Below are 21,315 nucleotides of genomic sequence, written 5' to 3'. Positions count from 1 at the left end.
GTTAGGATTTGGCCTTACGATTACTCCTTAAGAAATCCTCTAACATACAGCTTTAGGTTCTTGTAACAGCTACCTGCAGGCATCCTTTTAAAAAGTGTGGATTTGTATAGAAGGCAGTGTACAGACAAATATACAGTGGTGTGATGAAGCAAGTGGCAGTCGAGAAACAAGTGGAAATTCTCATTCAGATAAAAATGTCATGCAATAATCTACTGACTATGTCTACTACTAACAGCACCTGCCTACCTACCGGCTATCGGATAAGTCACAGTTAGCCTACCTATCTATATGAATAAGTACTGTGTGTGTGTGTGTGTGTGTGTGTGTGTGTGTGGGAGAAACTGTGAAAAACAAACAAAACAAGAAGAAACATTCAAGTTGTCCTCAAAGCTCTGCAGTAAGACCAGTTTTGGGTGAATGGAAGGGGGAAAGCTTGCATTGCAATACATACAGTCATACATGTAAGACCAAAGCAGTGAAAAGTCAAGGCCATTCTCAGTCATTCATCAGATACTGATGCCTGCTGGGAAAAAAAAATAGGTGTCGAACCATAAGCTTAGCGCCGATGGCTGTCATTCATCCTTGAAATAACGTGGTGTACTTAACCACCAACCTCGTCACAAGTCACCCACAGGCCGTATCAGCGCAGGAGTGGGCTTGTTTTATGCTCACACATCCTCCTATTTCTAAATGGTGTAGCATAAGACAGTTTCATTGGCTCCAGGAAGCAGCATATGTAGCGCGCCAGTAGGGCTCTTCAGAAAGCGCATGGCAGAGCAGTGTGCCTTGGGAAATGAGGGACCAAAGGGTCGGGGGACTAAAGCAGGGCTTGTGTTGCTTTTTTTTCCTTTTTGAAAGCAATACATCTTTTTTTTTTCTTGCTGTGTTTCTCCCTTTTTTCTTTTCTTTTTGTGCACTACTGTTGGCTACTGTTGTGAGCAGGGAATTTTTAGGTATTGTTATATCTTCTTTTTTTTTTTTCTTTTTTTTTTTTAAACAGCCACACAGACAAAGCCAACTCCATGCAGAAATGCAAAATTTGAAATTTCACTCTGTTTGACAGTCATCAGGAGTTTTAAGGACAAGTTGTGAGGAGTGAAGACAGGATGAGCGCGAAGTGAGCAGATGGTCTTTGTAGTATTTTTTTTTTTTCACTGTCTATCATCATGAACATCCTGAAATCTATTGCCTTGTTTTTTTCAGCACACGTGAGGTGGGAGGCTGCACACCTGTCCCGTCCAGTTGCTCAGCTCCACATTTCCCGCTGTGACCGGGAGGAAAACAGCAGATGACTACACGTCTGTTAGCATTTTGGTGATGTTTACATAGTTTGTGTTGGCCAGTGTGCAGTTGGCCGTCTTAAGGTTCTCCTCCTGAAAGTCCTCGTTGCTATTGTTCACAGCCTCCTGGATCTCCATGTAGTCCGATTTACTGATGGTGGAGCCGCTCCGGCTCTTCTTCAGCTCCTCGGCTGAATCGGCTTTGGGCACGTTGACCTGCAGGTACTGCGCCTGTTCTTCACCCTCAGTCTCGCGGTGATAGAAGTAGTTGAAGTTGGACACAATGACAGGCACAGGCAAGGCAATGGTCAGCACACCTGCAATGGCACAGAGGGAACCCACGATCTTGCCGCCAATCGTAGTCGGGACCATATCGCCATAGCCGACTGTTGTCATGGACACCACAGCCCACCAAAACGCATCTGGGATGCTTTCGAACTGTGACTCGGGCTCGTCTGCTTCAGCAAAGTAGACAGCGCTTGAGAAAAGGATGACCCCTATGAAGAGGAAGAAAATGAGCAGGCCGAGCTCTCTCATGCTGGCTTTCAGGGTCTGACCCAAAATCTGAAGCCCCTTAGAGTGACGTGAGAGCTTGAAAATTCTGAAGACTCGTACCAAGCGGATGACCCTGAGAATGGCTAAAGACATGGCTTGCTGACCCGCTTGACCATCGTCTGGCCTGTCTGCTAGCTCTGTGCCGAGAGTGATGAAGTAAGGGATGATAGCAACAATATCAATAATGTTCATTATATTACCAAAAAAGCCTGCTTTGCTGGGGCAGGCAAAGAAGCGCACAAGAAACTCAAAGGAGAACCATATAATGCAGAGCGTCTCCAGGATAAAGAAGGGGTCAGTGAAGTAGGTGTTTGTATAGCTGACGATTGTGGTGTTGGTCTCAGGTGAAAAGACTGTCGCATGAGACTTGTGCATGTCATCGTCATCATTGCGGAAAATGGGGAGGGTCTCCAAGCAGAAACTGACTATAGAGATCAGGATGACCATGACGGAGATTATGGCAATAATCCTAGCAGGACCTGAGCTCTCTGGGTACTCGAACAGCAGCCACACCTGTCTCTGAAACTCATTATCAGGAAGAGGCCGCTCCTCCTCCTTGATGAAACCCTCATCTTCTCTGAATATCTCGATGGCCTCATCGCCCAGCTCGTAGAAGCGAATCTCCTCTGAGAAAATATCAAGAGTGACGTTGACCGGCCTTCTTAGCCGCCCCCCTGATTGGTAATAATACAATATGGCGTCAAAGCTGGGTCGGTTCCTGTCGAAAAAGTACTCGTTCCTCAGAGGGTCAAAGTACCGCATCCTCTTTTTGGGGTCCCCCAGCAGAGTCTCTGGGAACTGGGAGAGGGTTTTGAGTTGAGTCTCAAAGCGCAGCCCTGAGATGTTGATGACCACCCTCTCACAACACTCATGGTCGGCCTCCGGGTCGTAGTCCTGCGGGTGCCCCGGGTGTGCAGCCGCCTCGTCAGAGGGGTCGCCTGTGGCAACAGTCATTCTGCAGGGGGAGGAGGCCTGCACTTTTCAGTGGGTCTGGGTCCTGCAGCCTGGAGAACTGCAGGCAGGGGCCAGGAGAGGGAGGGGGCTCAACGCCGTAAAGACCTGACGGCCACAGGATGTCACCTAGGATCTGACTGCATGTAGGACAGATAAAGCAAAGACAGACAACAAGGTCAGGTAAACCCGAGACATGATTCAGCGCTCGATACTTCTGCCACTTAGTCCAGAGATGTCATTCATTTGCTTTAGCTTGAAGAGCAAACAACTGAAATTAGATGAAAATGAAACCACCCTCTGAAACAATGTCATAAGATTGGTATGAGTTATGTAAAGTTATACTGTTATGAGAAGGCAGTCAATATGAAAATGAATCAGTTCATGGAAACTTGAGGCTGACAGTCCTGCTCCTCACTTGGGCAAATTAATATGCAAATAAACCATCCGCCTTGCATATAAATTGCTTCAATGCAGGTAAACTCGGGGGCTAACTGGCATATAAAACGTACAGAAGCTCATAAATTAGGACACTGATCTGCTGCAATGGACAATACCCACTGAAATGAATGGGACTACCTTTTGCAGTGAAGCCATGCATGAATATGCCAATGCAGCAGGCACCAAATTCATACAGACAGCATCCTGTCTAGAATATCATAGAAAACCACTGCAGTCTAAACTAAAATGTACGAGACGCTTTTAAGATTTACTGCTGTGCCAAACAAACACGCAGACGCCTCATAATAATTGACTTCAGCTTAGTTTTGTTGGAGCATTTTAGTCTTGAAATGGTGCCTGTCTCTGAAATATTCAAAAACATCTATAAATAATTTATCCATAGAAGGAAATAGGTTCCAAGAGAAAAACTGTATCTCTTGTCTGCATCATCTCCACTCACAGAGAGAGAGAGAGAGAGAGAGAGCACAGTTTCACACAATAAAATCCTCATGAAACACACAACAAATGTATAACTGCAGGCTCATTCTCTATTATCACGTTTTCCAGTGAAGTGCAAATCATGAACTACAAAATGCCAAGACTTTACATAATCGAAATCAGGGATGATGGGTAAACATAAGCTGCTTTATCTTGATTTCATACATACCTGCAGACATCTTCTTCATATCTGCTGAGAGTTGATGCTCCTGCCGGGAGGTGAATAACCAGCTGCGACAAACAGCTCTTCTGTCTTCAGAGCGGGTAAAAAAAAAAGAAAAAGAATTTCCAATTTGGGGCAGTCGATGATATTCACCTCATGTTATCTGCATCATCCTCGCCGTGTACACCGGGTACAGTAAATGCGGGTGTGTCCTCGCTTTCCCCTCCCCGACTCCTTTCCTCCGGGTAGGCTGTCGTGGGATGGCGATTGGCAAAAAGGGAGGAGGGAACCGATCAACGAGCTGCTGGTGCTTCCCTTAATAACCAAAGGTGCTGGGATCAGCAGAATGATCTGCCTCCACTGTTCCCCTCCACGCCAGCGTGACTGCGTGACGAGCTGTGGCTGCAGACAGCCGCAAAGGTAAACGGTCCTGAGAAGGTGATCAGAGAGGCAACATCTGCAAAGGGAGGAAGGAGGAAGGCGTGGAGGAGGCAGAGAGCTTACAAAATAGATAATCTTATTACCAATATTTAATAATCATCATCAATAATTCATTTCAGTGTGATAATAAATCTGCCGCTCAGAAGATCTGACCTGATCATGCGTCACGCAGCCGGTCTACAGTTTTATTTCTTTCCACCCGCCACATAAAACAACCCCCCGACAACAGTCCGGTGTGCGAGCTGCAGACCAGGCAGAGTCAAGTGCGTCCCAATGTTCAGCACTTCTGAGAGTCTCCTAATAGCCGACATGGTGAGCAGAGCAGCGTCCTCAGACACTGACATGAAACGACATGCATGAAAGAATCGCCCTCCGTAGTGGGCTTCAACACTATGCAGTTACACTGAGCCAGACCCCCCCACACACACACACACCCACACCCACATAAACATGAAGCAGCCTTTACTGGTCCTGCATGGTCTCAGCTCGGCAGCAGGTGATTTTTGTGGGGGGGGGGGTTTGGCCACTGGGCTGGGCTGGTCTGGTCTATAGAGCTTAGTCAAACCTGCATTCGGGCGTTGTTCTGCATACCAAGAGACGTGCTGGTGATGGAAAAGGCAAGGGCGAAAAAACGCGCTCTCCATCCGCACTGTAGCCTACCACTCCTTACCTTATCTGCAGTGTGGGCATTTAAAGGGGTACGCATCTCCAGCATTGTTCAGCTGCACTGCTGTTGGTCAGTTAGTTTCATTTTTTTTTTTTTTTGCAATGCCAAATTTATTAACTATATCATATGAATATTTAGTGCAGCCTGTTTTGCATATCTTATTTCATTTTAGCAAGATTAGACTAAGGTGACCAGGAGTACAGTACAGCAGCTGATGGCATTATTGTGACAGTAGATCAGGCTGCAACTGTTCATTCAATAGCACTGTCCCACATTCAATCCACCGGAAATGCATGTTTGAGGGGACATCTTTCTCATGCAGGTGTCTTTTCTGAGCTTTACTGTCTACGTCGACAGCAGCAGCAACAATTATGAAGTCACTTTCTGCCTTGTAATTCTTGTCACAGAAGTTATATTTGTAGACTTTCCTGGCAACAAGCTTCATGAATAATAGATAGGAGGGTGACTAAAATAGAGCAGAAACTTCCATCATTGTGGCCTGCTATATTCAGAGCAAAGACCAAACTGATCGATAGTAAATCCTCTCCCCACTCAATTCTGGATATGGGAATTAAAGCACTGTGGCCAGAAATGACCTCCAGAGAAGCCAAAGGTCAGCGGGAATCCCTTGGTTGTGATGGGGAGGAGGTGAACGAGGAGAAAGGGGGGGGGGGTGGAGAGGCCAGCAGGATGATTTGCGTGAGACTCGGCTTTGCCAAGGTTACTCCTGGCAGACCTGAGACCATCCCGGCTCCCGGCCTCGTCCCTTCTGTCTGTCTGCCTGCCTGCTGCCACACACGCTGATACCTCTCACTATCTCTTAATGGCTTTCCCAGGTTCCTCATGACAGCACAGCCATTATTTATGAGCTGGGGGCCCATTACAAAGACTGTTAATGCAGGCTCTAAAGCTCGGTTCACTTTGCATTAGCTGGCTCGCTTTAATTAAAAGCGAAGGGTCCCTGCACTGTAAATGCTGCGCGTGTTCTGATCATATGGGGACGTGAAAATGGGTGGTTGTGTAGGTTGGCAGATGAAGGTGTCAAGCATGAATTTGTTTCCAAGAGGTATTGATTTCAGGGCTCGTCCTCGTCTCCATCAGATGTTGTTTTGGCGCAGGAACAGGGAGCAGAGAAAATGAACTTGAGGAGTCATTTTCACTGAGCCTCAAGCTGAATGGCAGGTCATGTCTTCACTCTGCTGTTGTTTTATTCATTTTAAGGAGAAGAACATTTAGGCTGTTTGTCATCCAATCATATGCAGTGAAGAGCAAAAAGCTGACTTCAGCTGCAGCAGCTGATCTTCATCAGCAAATAATCTCTCTAGTTAGTGCAGTCAGACAACTCGAGTTTACATTCAACAGACTTTTTTTTCCTTTCGAGTGCTGACATGATACCAAAGTTTTGGAACTGATACAAAAATTATTATTATTATATTTTTATAATGCCTTACTTTGCGATACATAAACATGCTTTTCTACAAAAAGCTTAACAGCTGTGTAAGAACTTTTTTTGTCTAAAATTGGCAACACAGACAGGAAGTGAGAGAGAGAAGGGTACGACATTCAGAAAAGATCCTGAACTGGGGACGTTGCAGTTAAATGATATATATCTTAACCATCAGGATGCCTTAAAAGGATGCAACAATTTGATTTAAAGCAGGAACTATTGGATATAGAAGATCTGACCACACAGTTGATGCCAGCTTTCATCTGAAATACTAGTACGAAGGCTGCGTTACCAACTGGGTAAAACAAGCAACTGCCCCGGGGTCCCAGAGCCTAGAGGGGCCCAACAGCCCCAGTGTCACTGCATGCCATTTGGTTTTAGAAATTGGATTGATTAGGAATTTGTACCATGAAAGTTCAACATCAACCAAAGCTGGTGTCCATTATGAGCAGATTTTATGTATTGTAGTGGGACACTGTTGAAATCTAGTTTTCAGAGCTTTATCATTCTAGTTTATATTGTGCTGACATGGTGCATATTCCCAATAAAGTTTTGTTCAATCAAATTACCACAGAATAGGAATACTGGTTCCACTAGGCTTGATGGGGACTTAGAGGTGTCAGTGGGGGGTCAGTTAGGGCCCATGGCACCCTAACAGGTACATCCGACTATGACAAGTGCAGATAGTACTGATAGCTAAGTTTTGGTACTGTTGCCAAAACTATACTTTTTCCCGATACCTTACTTTGAGAAATACAATCATATTTTCTACAAAACAATTTTTTTAACAAAAGAAGGAAATGTTCTCAAATGTTCAATGTTTTCTAAACAGGCAGCTGTGTAAGAACCTTTTTGATCTGATCATAGAATAAGTCAACAAGACTACAAATCCTGTTACAGACAGGTTTTTTATTTTTCTCCGGACAGATAAAGACCCTTTGAGGTTGAAACCAGTCCGTGTTTTTAACCAATATGACAGACTAAATAAAGGCTTTTAATAAACGTGCTCTTCTATGAGTGCCCGAAGAACATTTTCTTATCTAGGTTCAACACTCAACCCAACCAAGGACATGTAGTGGACAAATTTGATCGGCTTCTTGAAAAATTACTACAAAATTAGCTGAACACAAAGTCCCAAGGTGACTCGTACGTACATATATTTGTCAATAGCAAGTGTCAATGCTGTTCAGTCCAGTCCCTGGAGGTCTGTTGTACCTCCTTGCTCCTCGATACTGCATTGCAGCAGCCACAGGTTTCCAGCACACACACACACACACACACACACACACACACACACACACACACACCAAACAAAAAGGTCCAAATTCCAACATGATTCAACTCCTGCTCTTCCTATTACCAGCTTGTTCACTGGCCAACATAATGCAATAAGATGGAAGAGATGAGCTCCGCATATCATGTTGGATTTGCTGCTGCACTAAAACAGATTTTCTACCTCTAGATATGATGATGCAACACCCCCCTGTGTATCAGCTCCTCATTAGAGGATTCTCTCATGCAAAATCAATCATCATTGTATTTGATGAACTCATCCTATATATTTTGACAATTTAATATTTTATACTGTGTTTTTCCACTCCTCCTCAGGGTATCTAGCAATCCCATAACCTTGCTGCTAAACACTTTTTTTTCTCCAATGCATCTCCAGTGAAACTCAATTTATTGAACCCTCTGGGAGATGAGTCATTCCAGTATCACTACTCAGGAGACAGAAACTGAGGTGCCCTGCAAAAGAGGCCAGGTTATACATACAACTACGGGACCCGGGCTCGGAAAGTGGAGGCAATGAATAAAAAGAGCTGCTTAGGTATACAAATATATAGCAGTGCAGCTCCCTGTGTCCTTCTCTATGTCCCCTGGAGCTAACAGTACATCTGAGGCAGAGACAAAAAGAGGTGGAAATAAAGAAGACAGGGATAGCAAAGAGAGAGAGAGCAAAGAGATGGAGGAGAAGAAAAAAGGGAGGGAAAGGAGAGAGTCGTGCTCGTCAGATTGAGGCCCAGCAGGATGAGGGCAGACGCTGGAAAAGAGCCAGACACCAGGAGAGACACAAGGACACTGGTCCACTGCGGTATACTGCCAAGCTGCATCCCGCTTAGCCAGATAACCTCATAGAAATCTGCACACACCCACTGCACAAGCTTAGCATCTAAACTTATAGGTTTAGTCAATACCTGCAGACATTTTCCACATGATAGCAGCGAAATCAAAAGTTAAATCATGCAACATTTGGCTGAAACGAACACATTTTACTGTGCGTCTTCTTCATATGTCATTTGTACAGACAGCAGCAGAATGACCAAAAAGAATAAATGAAATCGTGGCTTCATTCAATTCAGTGAGCTGTCCTGATGCTGAAGGGAAGGACTGTGAGTCAGTGGGTGAGTCAGTGTCACTGTTGCAGGGATACCCTTATGCTGTGTTATACAATGTGTCTGTATATGAGTGAGTGAAACTCAAGTCAGGGTAAATGCTGGCTTCAGGAACACTTGGTTATATTACACCAAGGTCATACTAAAAATAAGATACCTTTTGTATGAGGGCAAGAGAACAAATATAAAACTGATTGTGTGTCTCTCAGAACAAGCTTTTTACATGCACAGCGAGGCTCTGAAAAAGGGAAGCGGTTTACTTTATGCATTGCATGCAGCTCTGACTTATTGCAGCATATCTCTCCACCCCTGAATATTTTAGCAAAGCCTGGTTCTGCTCCCTTTTCATGTATTAGAAAGTGCACAAAATCGGCATTAAAAGCGTACTGAGGTCTGCTCAATAGGCTGCAGTGTTTGTTTGCTGCAGCACAGATGCATATTATGGGACTTGTGGGATTTACAGTGACAGCTATACTGTGTCACTGATGATGCAATCCTCGGGTTTTTGTTTGCCAGTGATTCGAGGAATCCAAATATCTGCCTCAGCCTCGTGGCAGCAGTCTGATCTTCAATCCACGCTGCTGCTGCTGCTGGACCCGGCTCTCTCTTGCAGGACACCTGAGGGATGAGCCAGGACTGCACGGGCTCCAGGGTCACATGACCTCATAACCAAAACTTCACACACATCTGACTTTTCCCATCAATATTAATCTTGTCTGTCTAAAAGCACCAGAGTATCAAAAGGAAATTGTCCAAAGTGAGCTTTGCCACTGTAGATGGGTGAATCTTTTGCTCAGCCTCATTCGGTTGCTACGGAGACCATCTCTAGGGGCAGCAGTGGGAGGAGGCTGGGCGGTGACATCACGCCTACAGCGTCTCTGGTGCCGCTGGGATATTTCAGGTAAAGTTAGCGCACGATGACAAAGCACTTTTCATTTTCCTGCAGTCAGCTGCATTATTTATAGATGAATTAGAGGCCAGAAAAAGTGTAAAATATGTGAGTTATGATTCTCCTTGTTTCACATGTTTGCCAGCATATGGAACAGTTGTCTCTATGGAACCGGTTTCACTGTTAGCTTTAGTACGTCTTCCCTCTGGGGGGGGGATATATGCTTTCTCTGACATGCTTTCTGGGCTTTCCTTTTCCTCACTGAGAGCCCTGAACACTGAGTCTTGATGCAGAAGAGTGAACTTTATGAATAGCCCCCAGAGTGCCATTACATGTTCTCCAAAGAGCAGATGGATGAATGGCACCCTGAGAAATAATGGCAATATGTCTCATGGTTTCTATTTTTGGCAGCACTGAGTTACAGTTTTAGGGCAAATACTGTACCACATAAAAATATCATCAGAGCAGGAAGACAAATGTGCAGTGCTGTCAATAGTTGCTCCGGATGCAGCCGCTGCCTTCCCTCTTCTCTTCACCGACGCGTCCTGAACACGACGCTCTGGTAAAGTTCAAGGATGACAAGCGGCACCTCTCCTGGCAGACACTCCCCACGTTGGCGTATCATTAGAGGTAGCATGCTGTTGCGAGGCATCACTCCTCTCATGTGGTGAATGTTGGCGTGATGAGGACAGCGAGGAGACGAGAGGGGAGGGGGAAGCCCAGGGTCCCCTCTATCCCCCACCCCACCTGACTGAGCACGATCCTGGTCTTGCATGCTCACGTCGGCATGGAGAGGCAGTGTCAGAGAAGACCAGCTGGGCAGCGGACTGTTAGCGGTTTTCTGCATCTCTGTGTGGATTTGTGTATCATACATGCAAGTTCACATATGTGAGCGTATTCCCTTCGACTCGGTGCACGTTCTCTTCAGTACTTTCTATGATTTCTAATGACCGGGATCCCACAGCGGTGTACATTCAGGCATACCAGCTGTGAGCATCTTACAGCTGTGCAGCACTCAAGCATGCTACTTTAAACGCACGCACGCACACACACATACACACACACACACACACTCAGATATTCACACAGGGACAGCGAGACAATTACACATGTCAACACATTTTAAAACTAGCAGACACATTAAAAGGTGTGCAAGCCGCTTTAAATCTCTTTTTCTTAATGCTGCATTCTGCATGTTCATTTTTACATCATAGTGACATGCAAGTATTATATTGTGTCCCTTGTGTTATTATATAACTAGGGATGGGTGACATTTTTACACACACAGGAACTTCTCTAGAGACCTACATAAAATTGTCTAAAAGTGGCAAAAGTTTGATTTAAATCAAGAACTATCTGATCAAAGAATACAAACAAGATTACAAATACATTCAGACTTGTCAAACAGTTACCAAACAGTTGCCGGTTCACACACCCAGCAGACACGGAGCAACTTTAGCATTCATTTCCAGTCGTGTTTTTGGCGTACTGATGAATCTAAGTCCAATATTCACTCTCTTCTTAGCTTTCTTTTTGTCTCCACCAACCTCAGAGAAATATCTGGCTCTTTAGCTGCTAAATGCTCCACTATGTTCACCAGCTAGCTGCTAACCTTTGCACAGTCAAGTAATAATTCTCTGTGGTTCGTAGTAGCAACACCTTAAACACCACACATAGTCTTTGATCCATTGTTAAGACAGAAATATTGATTAGTGTGGCTTTAATGCCAGCTTTAGGTGTTTTAGCAGTTTGATATTCAGCTCTTTATAGAACAAAGGGACAACAACAAGAAGAGTTTATTGAAAGAATGTATAAAAGTGTGTTTTTCCCATTATCGGTAGGCTAGATCCTTAATTTTGATATTGATATTATCTTCTATTAACTTAAATGCGGTAAAAACAACATTGTGATCCTCAAGAGGCCACAATATCTCAGCCTACTATGTCTAACAGGTTTACCTCTGATGCGATTCTCCTCTCCTCAGATCAGATCAAGACAAGCTGAACTATGTCCCTTGCCAGCACTGCCGTCGAGCTCGTCGAGATGATTAACGCCGCTGGGCAACTTACAGACACGTTTTCATTTCCCCTGGTTAAAAATACATTGAAGGAGGACTTAAATTCCAGTACGGAAGACAGGAGGGAACAAAGCCACTCAGCAGTTCTGAGGCAGAGCACCTGGCCGCATTACATCTGGCCTGCAGGACTGAGGTCTTTGTCGCTCTGCATGTGAAACTGAACATTCAGCAAAGAATGTGGACAAAGGGTTAAATCTGTGAAACTCAAAGCTAAACCGCTTCCCTTTTAATATTATATCATATTATATGTTGGTTTAAGTCATCTCTAGCCTTCTGCTCTTCTTCAAATGTTTAGCTTCTTTAAGTGTTTTGTTCGCGTGTGTGGAGCCTGGTCTCACAGCAGATTTGTAGAAGAAATGAGCCTTTGAGTACACAAATCAAAAAAACAGGCAGGTTTTGTTTGACATTTAAATAATTGCCACCAAATATCTTCTCTTATCCTGGGCTCATATATCCATGTCCTTTTGTTAAGATGTTGCTCTGGAAGACACCACATGAGCTTTCATGTGAGTGGATTTTGCTTTGTAACAGCCCAGCATACTGCAAAGCGAATTTCAACCAACCTTCATGTCCATTTCTGTGCTCGTTCAAAGTCATGCAAATTGTAAGTGGAGTGAGTTTTTTAGCACAAACTGTAATTCCCTTTGTCTCCTGGGAAACACCAGAATTATAGGTCAGACTAAAAGCCTCTAGGTGGAATTTGAAGGTAGTTTCCTGACCTGCCTTACAAACCCCAGACAGACAATGATTCGACGACAAAACACGGTTCCTCACGGCGCTGCACGTGTAAAAACAGTAATGATAATTACAAAGTCAGCCATTTTCTTACCTATATGCCACAAAGGGGTTTACACATTTGATGAAGATGATTAAATATGAATGTCACCATAAGACATTGTTATTACACCAAATGAGGAAATATAAATATGCTTTATATAATATGTTTCATATGTTATATGGGCTATACTTGTTTCACAGGCAGACAAAAGAAATTCCATTAAGAGAAACCCAAATGGGCTAATTTGGGATCTGGAGGTTTGGTGCTGCTTAAACGTTATTGTCAACAGACAAAGACTAAATGAAAATCCATCGTGTATGACCGTATTTAACAGCTGGAGTCTCTGAGACTTCAAACTGAAGAAATGCATCCTTTTCTGTGGCGGTCTTCTTAAGCGTCATCAGTTTAAAATCATGTTTGTTAGAAGTTCTCATAAAATCAGGGAGAGTCACAAAGTATCAAGCTAATAAATAATTATGAAGAACACTGATATGTTTTTGAGGCGTTAAAGAGGGCCCAGGGAGTCCTACTACAGTCAAAGCAGTCAAAACAATACGTGGACTAAAGTATAAATTGTTTGCCACTAGCTTGATTATAAAGACACAATAATATATTCAGTCGTCAAGACTTCAAGTCCAAGAAGCTAAATATCATCAGTACAGTCAATATTCAACTCCTTCCCAACAGTAATAACTCAGTTGATCCACTAGAGGGCAGTACTGAGCTATTTTCAGAATGATGAAGCCTCTGTGTTGATTCAGTTCAGCAACAGTACAACTTTAACAAGAAGTAGTTTATAAAAACTGCGCCGTCTCTGCCATTTATTACTGTATAATCAATATGAAAGGAGAAATTTGTTTTTCAATAAAAACGCCAGTGCCATTCTCCGGTGTACTTTCTCCAATGTGAAGGCTTTTCTCCGTTTTATATCTTTGGAAACTGGAAACTGGATTTCGTTGAAGAAAACAAGACATCTGAAGACTTCAATTTGGACCCCTGGGAAATTATAATACATTTTTCTCTGTTTTATGACAGCCATTGATTAAATGATTAATCAATTAATCAAGAAAATAATCAACAGATTAATCGATAATGAAAATAATCATTGGTTGCAGCCTTAAGAATAATAAAAGTGAAGTAACTATTTACTAATTTTGAAAAACTTTCAAGCCAACATGACACATGAAGAGGAAATACAGCCCCGTAATTCATTTTCAGTGGACTGAGTTTGACTGTTTGTTTGTGTCACTTCAGCTCTCAGCCACTTTGTACTAAAAGCACACATGCAAGTGTCTGCTGGAGGGGATGAAAGGTGGCTGACGTCAGACCCAGTTGGCATGCCAACTCAGAGAATGGAGCTCACATCTGAAAAACAGAGCTGCTGAGGCGGTTTCAGCGAAGGGAAACAAAAGAGAGGCTGCATTGATACAACAGCTTTTCATGATTTGCACTGTATTCCTACAGATCTGCCAACCCACTGCCTGAGGCTATTAGCTCTGCCCAAAGGACGAGTAGTGCTGATTGATATTCATTTAACCACCCTGAAAGCAAACTAAACTAATAAATTATTATTAAGCTCCATGCTAGTTTAACATGATATTAAAACAAACATCTGCAGGAGCTGCTCCCTTTCCTCTCCAAGGACACGAAGGTGACAGTGGAGCACAGTTGGAAAGTCTTTGTGAAAAATGCAACACAATGCCATGGTAACATCAGAGGGGGTTACCCAGGAAACCGCCGTCGCCATGGAGACTGCGTCACAAGGCGGGTTCAGCGAGCAGGAGGCGGGACGTTCTGCACGTTCTCCCTCCTCTCATCCTGCCGTCACTGCGCACATGACCTCAAACGCACAATTATTCACACTTTATGTATTTCATACCTCAACCCTGCTCGCCAAAGACGGCATTTATAATGATATTAGATATTTAGAGAAAGGTTATAATGACATTTAGAGTCGGGATCACTTAATTTCCGTTTTTATTTAATATAGGCTATATAGGCAGTTCTGAATAAAAATACAATTTTACGAAAAGCTCGACTTCTATGATAAGCGTTCCCATCTACACCACTCACCACGGTGTGATTTTACCTGAATAATAATCTGAACAAGACTCAGAGTCCAACATCTCGACAGGTTATCCTATTGAATATAACCTAAAACAGGCAATCGGCTATACAAATGGCCATTATTCGACAATGAAACTTTACTTTCCACGAAGCACAAGACGTCGCCGTTTTTGACTGGTAGATGCAATATAGTATATGCTACACGTGTATCCCAATCATGAATACAAACAACTTCCGCAACAACATCAAGATATGTAGGCGTAGTGTGGCACTCTACACTGCACAAATATCTGTTTTAACAAGCCACCAACTCGTTCATTAAATGTTTGGGGGGGGGCAGCTTGTGCCGAAATAAATACTTTTCCAGTGCAAATGTTTTTGGGTCATATTAATACTTCTTACTCAACATGTGAATCTACACTGGAAATAAGCAGAATCATAATTCCTCATTTGCTTCAATAAAAAGTATAAATGACTTGTTAAAACGGGCATTTACAGCGTTCCTCCACAGATATGGACGGACACATTACGATTGGCTATATAAAAAAATAATATATTATAGCTACTATTTCTTCATGCTCCATAAATGAACCATTTGTGGGGTTCATTTACACGTCTGTGAAGATCTTTTTGATGTTCACGCAGTTCTGGTTGTTTTCGGTGGTGAAGTTGGGCCGTTTGAACGCGCTGTTGATGCCCTCCTCTATCACCATGTACTCAGACTTGCTGAGGGATGAGGAGCTGCACGACCGCCTCAGCTCCTCCGAGGGGAGGTGCTCACAGCTGCCCGTGTGCACGTACTGTGGGTGCTCCTCTCCATCAGTCTCCCTGTGGTAAAAGTAGTTGAAATTGGACACAATCACTGGCACGGGTAAGGCAATGGTCAGCACGCCTGCTATTGCGCACAGGGACCCCACTATTTTCCCACCAATGGTCACCGGATGCATGTCTCCATATCCGACTGTGGTCATGGTCACCACTGCCCACCAAAACGCATCTGGGATGCTGGTGAAACTGGACGAGGGGTCGTCCGCCTCTGCAAAGTAAACCGCGCTGGAGAAGAGAATAACTCCGATGAAAAGGAAGAATATGAGCAAGCCGAGCTCCCTCATGCTGGCCTTGAGGGTCTGTCCCAAAATCTGAAGACCCTTTGAGTGTCGTGACAGCTTAAAAATGCGAAAGACCCTCACCAGCCTGATCACCCTCAGGATGGCGAGGGACATCGCCTGCTGGCCGCTGTTGGTTTCCTTCTCGGCCAGCTCAGTCCCCAAAGTGATAAAGTAGGGGATTATGGCGACGATGTCAATGATATTCATGATGTTTTTGGAGAAGGAAGTTTTGCTGGGGCAGGCGAAGAACCTGACCAGCAGCTCGAAAGAGAACCATATGATGCACAGAGTCTCTATCACAAAGAAGGGGTCTGTGAACGGGCTTGGCACGTGGGGGGCAGTGCCATTGACCGCGGGTGCCACTGTGGTTTGGTCTCTGTCGTCCCGAAACTCCGGCAGAGTCTCCATGCAGAAAATAACTATTGAAATCAAAATAACAAGCACTGAGACGATGGCTATCCCCCTTGCTGGACCAGAGCTTTCAGGGTACTCAAACAAAAGCCAAACCTGCTTTTGGAAGTCATGTTTGGGCAGTACGCGCTCCTCTTCTTTTATAAACCCTTCATCATCACGGAATTTCTCCATGGCCTCCTCCCCGAGTTGATAAAACCTGATCTCCTCGGAGAAAATATCAATGGGGACGTTAACAGGTCTCCGTATGCGCCCCCCTGACTGGTAGTAGTACAGGATGGCATCAAAGCTCGGTCTGTTCCTGTCAAAGAAGTACTCGTTCCTCAGTGGGTCAAAGTAGCGCATCCTTTTCCTGGGGTCCCCCAGCAGCGTGTTCGGGAACTGGTTGAAAGTTTTAAGTTGTGTCTCGAAGCGTAAACCCGAAATGTTGATCACCACCCTCTCGCAGCAGCCCTGCCGACCGCGCTCATATCGATCCACCGACAGGTGAGGCGCCGAGAGCCCGGCGGACTCCTCCAGCATGTTTTCCACCGTCATGACGCCCCTCTCCACCTCGGCATAACCCCGGCTGTCAGTCGCGTTGCTGCCCCTGAGCCTGGCGGACGAGGGCGACTGGACCACGCTGAAGGTCTGGTCATCCATACAGGTGGTTTTCGGTCTGGAGGGGCAGAGCGCGCCACGCCTCTCCCAGCCAAAGCCTACAGCTTTGGGGAGCTGAGGCCGACACCGCTGGCATCTCCTCTCACCATCACCTATGTCCGCGTATCCACACACACTGAAGCGCCGCACTCCCCTCTGCCTTTTTCTTGTCTTTTTTTTCTCCTACAAACACGTCGACACCCGCCCACGGCGCGCATATGTCTGACATACGTCCACGACGCGCCCAATCACAAACTAACTTGACACTTAATGTCGAGCACACACCTTCATTCAAGTGTGGGGGAACAAAAAACACGTGAGGAAATCACATCCACCTGTTTGATCCAAGATAGATCATTTCTCCTGAGCTCTTATTGATCTTACATCACCTTGAATAAACGCAGACATGAAGCTCGATCAGCGCTGCAGAAAACATGCAGTTTCATGTCTGTTTAAAGCTCAGCCCGAATCCAAATGTGATCACACTTACTTCAAATACAAAGAAAATTACAGCAGAAAATACATTCAGGAGCAGAATCCCCTTTTGCAACGTGTGCCTGCAAAACACTTCTGACACTGTCCAAATAATGTTGCTTCACTTTTTCCACTGAAACTGAGCTGATGAAATCGGGCTTTCTGGGGAAACTGACAACAGATGGATGTCAAGGTGTTCACTGTCCAAACCCAAAGACACGCAAACAGAATCTCTCATTGCTTCTTTGAGCCTCAGTCCTTGTTGTTGAGGGGTTTTGCTCTCCATGGTGCTGAAAACAAGCCAGCCTGGAAGTCGTTGAGTTTTTCTATGTTCACAGTTCATGTGTGTGTGTGTTCGTTTAAAGATGCTTTTCCCCGACATTGTCAACAGAACACAGAAGCCTCCGGATCAGTCACCTCATTTCCACTCGAGAAAAAAGAAAAGAAAAAGCCATGTGGTGATAGAATCGCCTCAAAGAAGCGTCTCAAGTGTTGCAGCTGTGATTAATGACGAACATGCAAAATCAGTGTTGTTTGTAATTCGTGCTGACAGGCTCCATCAAAGGCGTCTGTCACTGTCTGTGGTTATACGAGCACGTGCGCGGGGTTAATGAGTTCAAATGGGATTCAAGGCTGAAGCACAATCTGCTCTTTTTTTTTATTTATTTCTATTGTGACAGTCTGGGTTTTTATTTCAACATGTCAAACCCAAAGGAGAAGCTGAGGCTCTCTTCTATCCAAATATGGCAACATCTACTACTCCACTATGAACATACTTCAGGATACTTCATCCTCTTAAAGCTGATCTAAAAAACCTATTGGCCTCTTTTGCACTGCCTGGAAAAATTAGTATAGGGCATGGGAAAACCTCTGTCTGTCAGGAATTCTGTATATAAAAAGAAAAGCAGACTTTAGCAGTATAATAAAAACAGCCAGTGTTTAAAAATATCAAGACTAAAAAAAAATCCTACAACTTTATTTCATTTAACTGCTTCATTACCTATTGAAGAACCACAACACTGGAACCCTGTTAAACCTTCTCTTCCATTAAACTAAGGACCTGAAAGCACCACAGGAACTTCATGCTGAAACAGGCCTTAGAGGACCCCCAATTGTCCACATGCAGCCCACCCATGAGATAAGTTAGACTTGCCACCATAAAAGCTTAGCTGCTTTGATTATATATCATATTATATATTCTATTAATTGACTACACAATGAACAAGACTTTCAAAACAACTTGTGTAATTTTTGTGTAACTGTAATGTGAACTCCTCCTCAGATTGTGTCAGACCCCCAAATTATCAGGCATGACGTGTCCTCAGTTGTATCTATGGCCCTGTTGTGAGTATTATATGGACATAGTGGTATGACATACAACCAGATCAGGAAAGTATGAAGTGAATACACACAAAGAAATATATGCTGAATGCCGTTATCACTGCAGTGTTGTACAAAAGACGCAACACAAAAAAAGCTGACTTTTACTAAACTTCAGAGTAACAAAGTTGCAGTTATAACCACTAGGTTCAAACACTGGTGTGTGAGAGCCTACAGGTGAGAAATAGCAAGACCATTTCTCCAAACCTACATCACATTTCAGTTCTGTTTGCTTCTGTTTGATAACTCAGGTCATCACTCTCACTCCAGTTTTGTTCCAGTCTCGTCTCCTCTCTGCAGCCCAGAGGTGGAGTGATCTTTCCTTCCTCAGATCTGAGTCTCTCGTTATTTTCCGCACAAGCTGAAACTGTAACTCTTCCTAGTCCTTCTTAGAGAGGTATGTTTATATAACGGTAAACACAAAGAGATATATGCTGTTGGTCGGACGAAATAATACATTTGAAGATGTCACCTTGGACTCTGGGAAACTGTGATGGACATTTTTCCCCATTTTCCAAATTATTAATTGAGAAAATAAGAAAGTAATGAGCAGATTAATTGATAATTAATATAATTGGTAGTTGCAGCCTTATATTTCACATCCTGTATGTCAACCGCATTGGTGGACACTTGTTACTGTATTATTAGAGTGCTGATAGGAGAGACAGTACCTCATTCTTCTTGATTCATTGAACGGCACTATGAATTACCTGCTACTTAGATGACAATTGTTTTTACATTTTGTAGCCTTATTGTTTAACATGTACTTTCACATTTAAAATTGCTTTAGTTAAAGCAGAATAAACAACAGCTTAAAAATGAATGCAATACTGAGGCGACCCAGATGGCAAGACGGTAAATATTGGGAATGTTTAATGTCGGGGGTAAAAGCCAGACTTGTCACACAGGCATTGATCGTCTTCTCCATTTGAGTTCAAATGACTGACAGCAGAGCACTGTGTGGTGAAATGGTCACACCAGACCACTAGAAAATGTATGTGATTATTAGCTGATGACTGTTTCTTTCTAACCACCGTCAACACAACACAGCCACACCTGCTCGTCCAATCCCTGCATATAAAATCGGATAAACATTAAAAAATTTGTCCTCTGCAGCGAGAAAATCATGCTGCTATTAACAACCTCCCCGTAGTTGCATCTCGGTAAGCAACGGAAGTTTTGTCTGGGTTTTCGTCTCCATGGCAACAAAACATAAAGTGTTTTTGTAAAGAGAAAATGAGTTAAGTTGAAGAAGTTACATAATTTCCGGCCCAACTTGTGCAGGAGCGGAGACTATTTTTCACATTCCCGCTGAGGAATGAACATGTTACATATCAGGATTAAAAGGAACCAGGAGGTTTTTTTGTGTGTGTGTGTTTGAGTGTGTGTGTCGACTGCAAGGCCACTAATCAAATAATCAGCTCAACACAAAAGGGACGGATGTAAAGTTTAGACCCTGGGACACTCATTTTATAACACTCATTATCAAACAGCCTTTGGCTATAACGCCATCCCCTTCCCTCTCTGTTTCTCGAATCCATTTCACTTTCCAGTTAAACATAATACCTGAAAATATATAACATTTAAATTCCTCCGGCCCATGTAAGAGTGAGTGTATCAGCTCAGGGTCTGATTCCAGATTCAGAGTTTTGAGTTTTTGCTCTGGAGCATAGATGAACCATTGACTGATTCGAGGGTCAGGGATGATAAACAATGATGACTAGAGCAGCAGACAGAGTTTTCTTCAGTGCATGCAGTGAAAGTGCTTTCCTGATTACATTGTTATGAGACTGAATGCATATGCGCCTCTATGGGTTTAAGGGAGAGAGAGAAATCCCCACAGCGCCCCAGTTATAATGTGATTCCCATGCAGATACCATCAATGTGAGAGCCAAGGTGTCAGACTTTATATTACGTCTATTTTGTGAACTACACTACAGGTGATTTATTGCCTTTGTAAACACAAGCCAACAATTTTCCCTTGACACTGACCTTGTTGAACACATGCCTATGCCCAATCTCACGTGCATTCATGAATGCTTAATAGAGTTTTTATTCCACAAGGCCAGTCTGTCCATTTTCTTCATAATTTTCAAGCCCATTCTGTTGGCTGCCTGCTGAGGATAAGGGCCTATTATGTATCCAAACCTCTGGAGCTGAAGGCAGCTAAAGATAGACTTTTTTTTTATCAGTCTGGGAAGTTAAAAATGACTTATTAACTCTGGCAGAAGCTGTAATTTTAAGTGACGTTACAAATGACATTGTGCGTCTGGTCTGGAAGGAGATGAGGGCATTTGATATAATAATCCCCTCCAAAAGATCTTAACTGCATTTTTCATTCTTTAACATTGTGTCAGGGAAAAGAGGGCTGGTTTCCATCAAAAGTGACAATGCTTGGGCTGCTCTCTGAGTAGTGAGGCGCAAGGCTTTTTTTTCCCGTCCGTTCAGTCTGGCTCGCAGGCACACACAGGGGCTGATCAATAAAGGCAGAGAGAGAGAGAGCGAGCGAGAGAGAGAGAGAGAGAGAGAGAGAGAGAGAGACCAGCGTCTATCGATCAGTCATGCATTGGCTGCCATCCCTGCCAGCGCAGAATCATTACACATTCACATTGTCTGCTGCCACAGCTATCATGAGTCAAGGTGAAGGCCAAGGTC

General features: G+C 43.9%; 2 protein-coding genes across 2 annotated transcripts; both read right to left on the bottom strand.

The window, feature by feature from the left end:
• Positions 1 to 1,292: 1,292 nt before the first annotated feature.
• LOC139282373 (potassium voltage-gated channel subfamily A member 2) lies at positions 1,293 to 2,789 on the bottom strand. The gene has a single exon (XM_070902054.1). It carries the CDS (start codon positions 2,787 to 2,789, stop codon positions 1,293 to 1,295), a length of 1,497 nt encoding a protein of 498 aa, XP_070758155.1.
• Positions 2,790 to 15,255: 12,466 nt separating this feature from the next.
• kcna3a (potassium voltage-gated channel, shaker-related subfamily, member 3a) lies at positions 15,256 to 16,809 on the bottom strand. The gene has a single exon (XM_070902053.1). It carries the CDS (start codon positions 16,807 to 16,809, stop codon positions 15,256 to 15,258), a length of 1,554 nt encoding a protein of 517 aa, XP_070758154.1.
• Positions 16,810 to 21,315: the final 4,506 nt, after the last annotated feature.

The sequence above is a fragment of the Enoplosus armatus genome, chromosome 3, assembly GCF_043641665.1.
Source record: "Enoplosus armatus isolate fEnoArm2 chromosome 3, fEnoArm2.hap1, whole genome shotgun sequence".
NCBI lineage: Eukaryota > Metazoa > Chordata > Actinopteri > Centrarchiformes > Enoplosidae > Enoplosus > Enoplosus armatus.
This window is presented reverse-complemented; position numbering and strand designations above follow the sequence as displayed.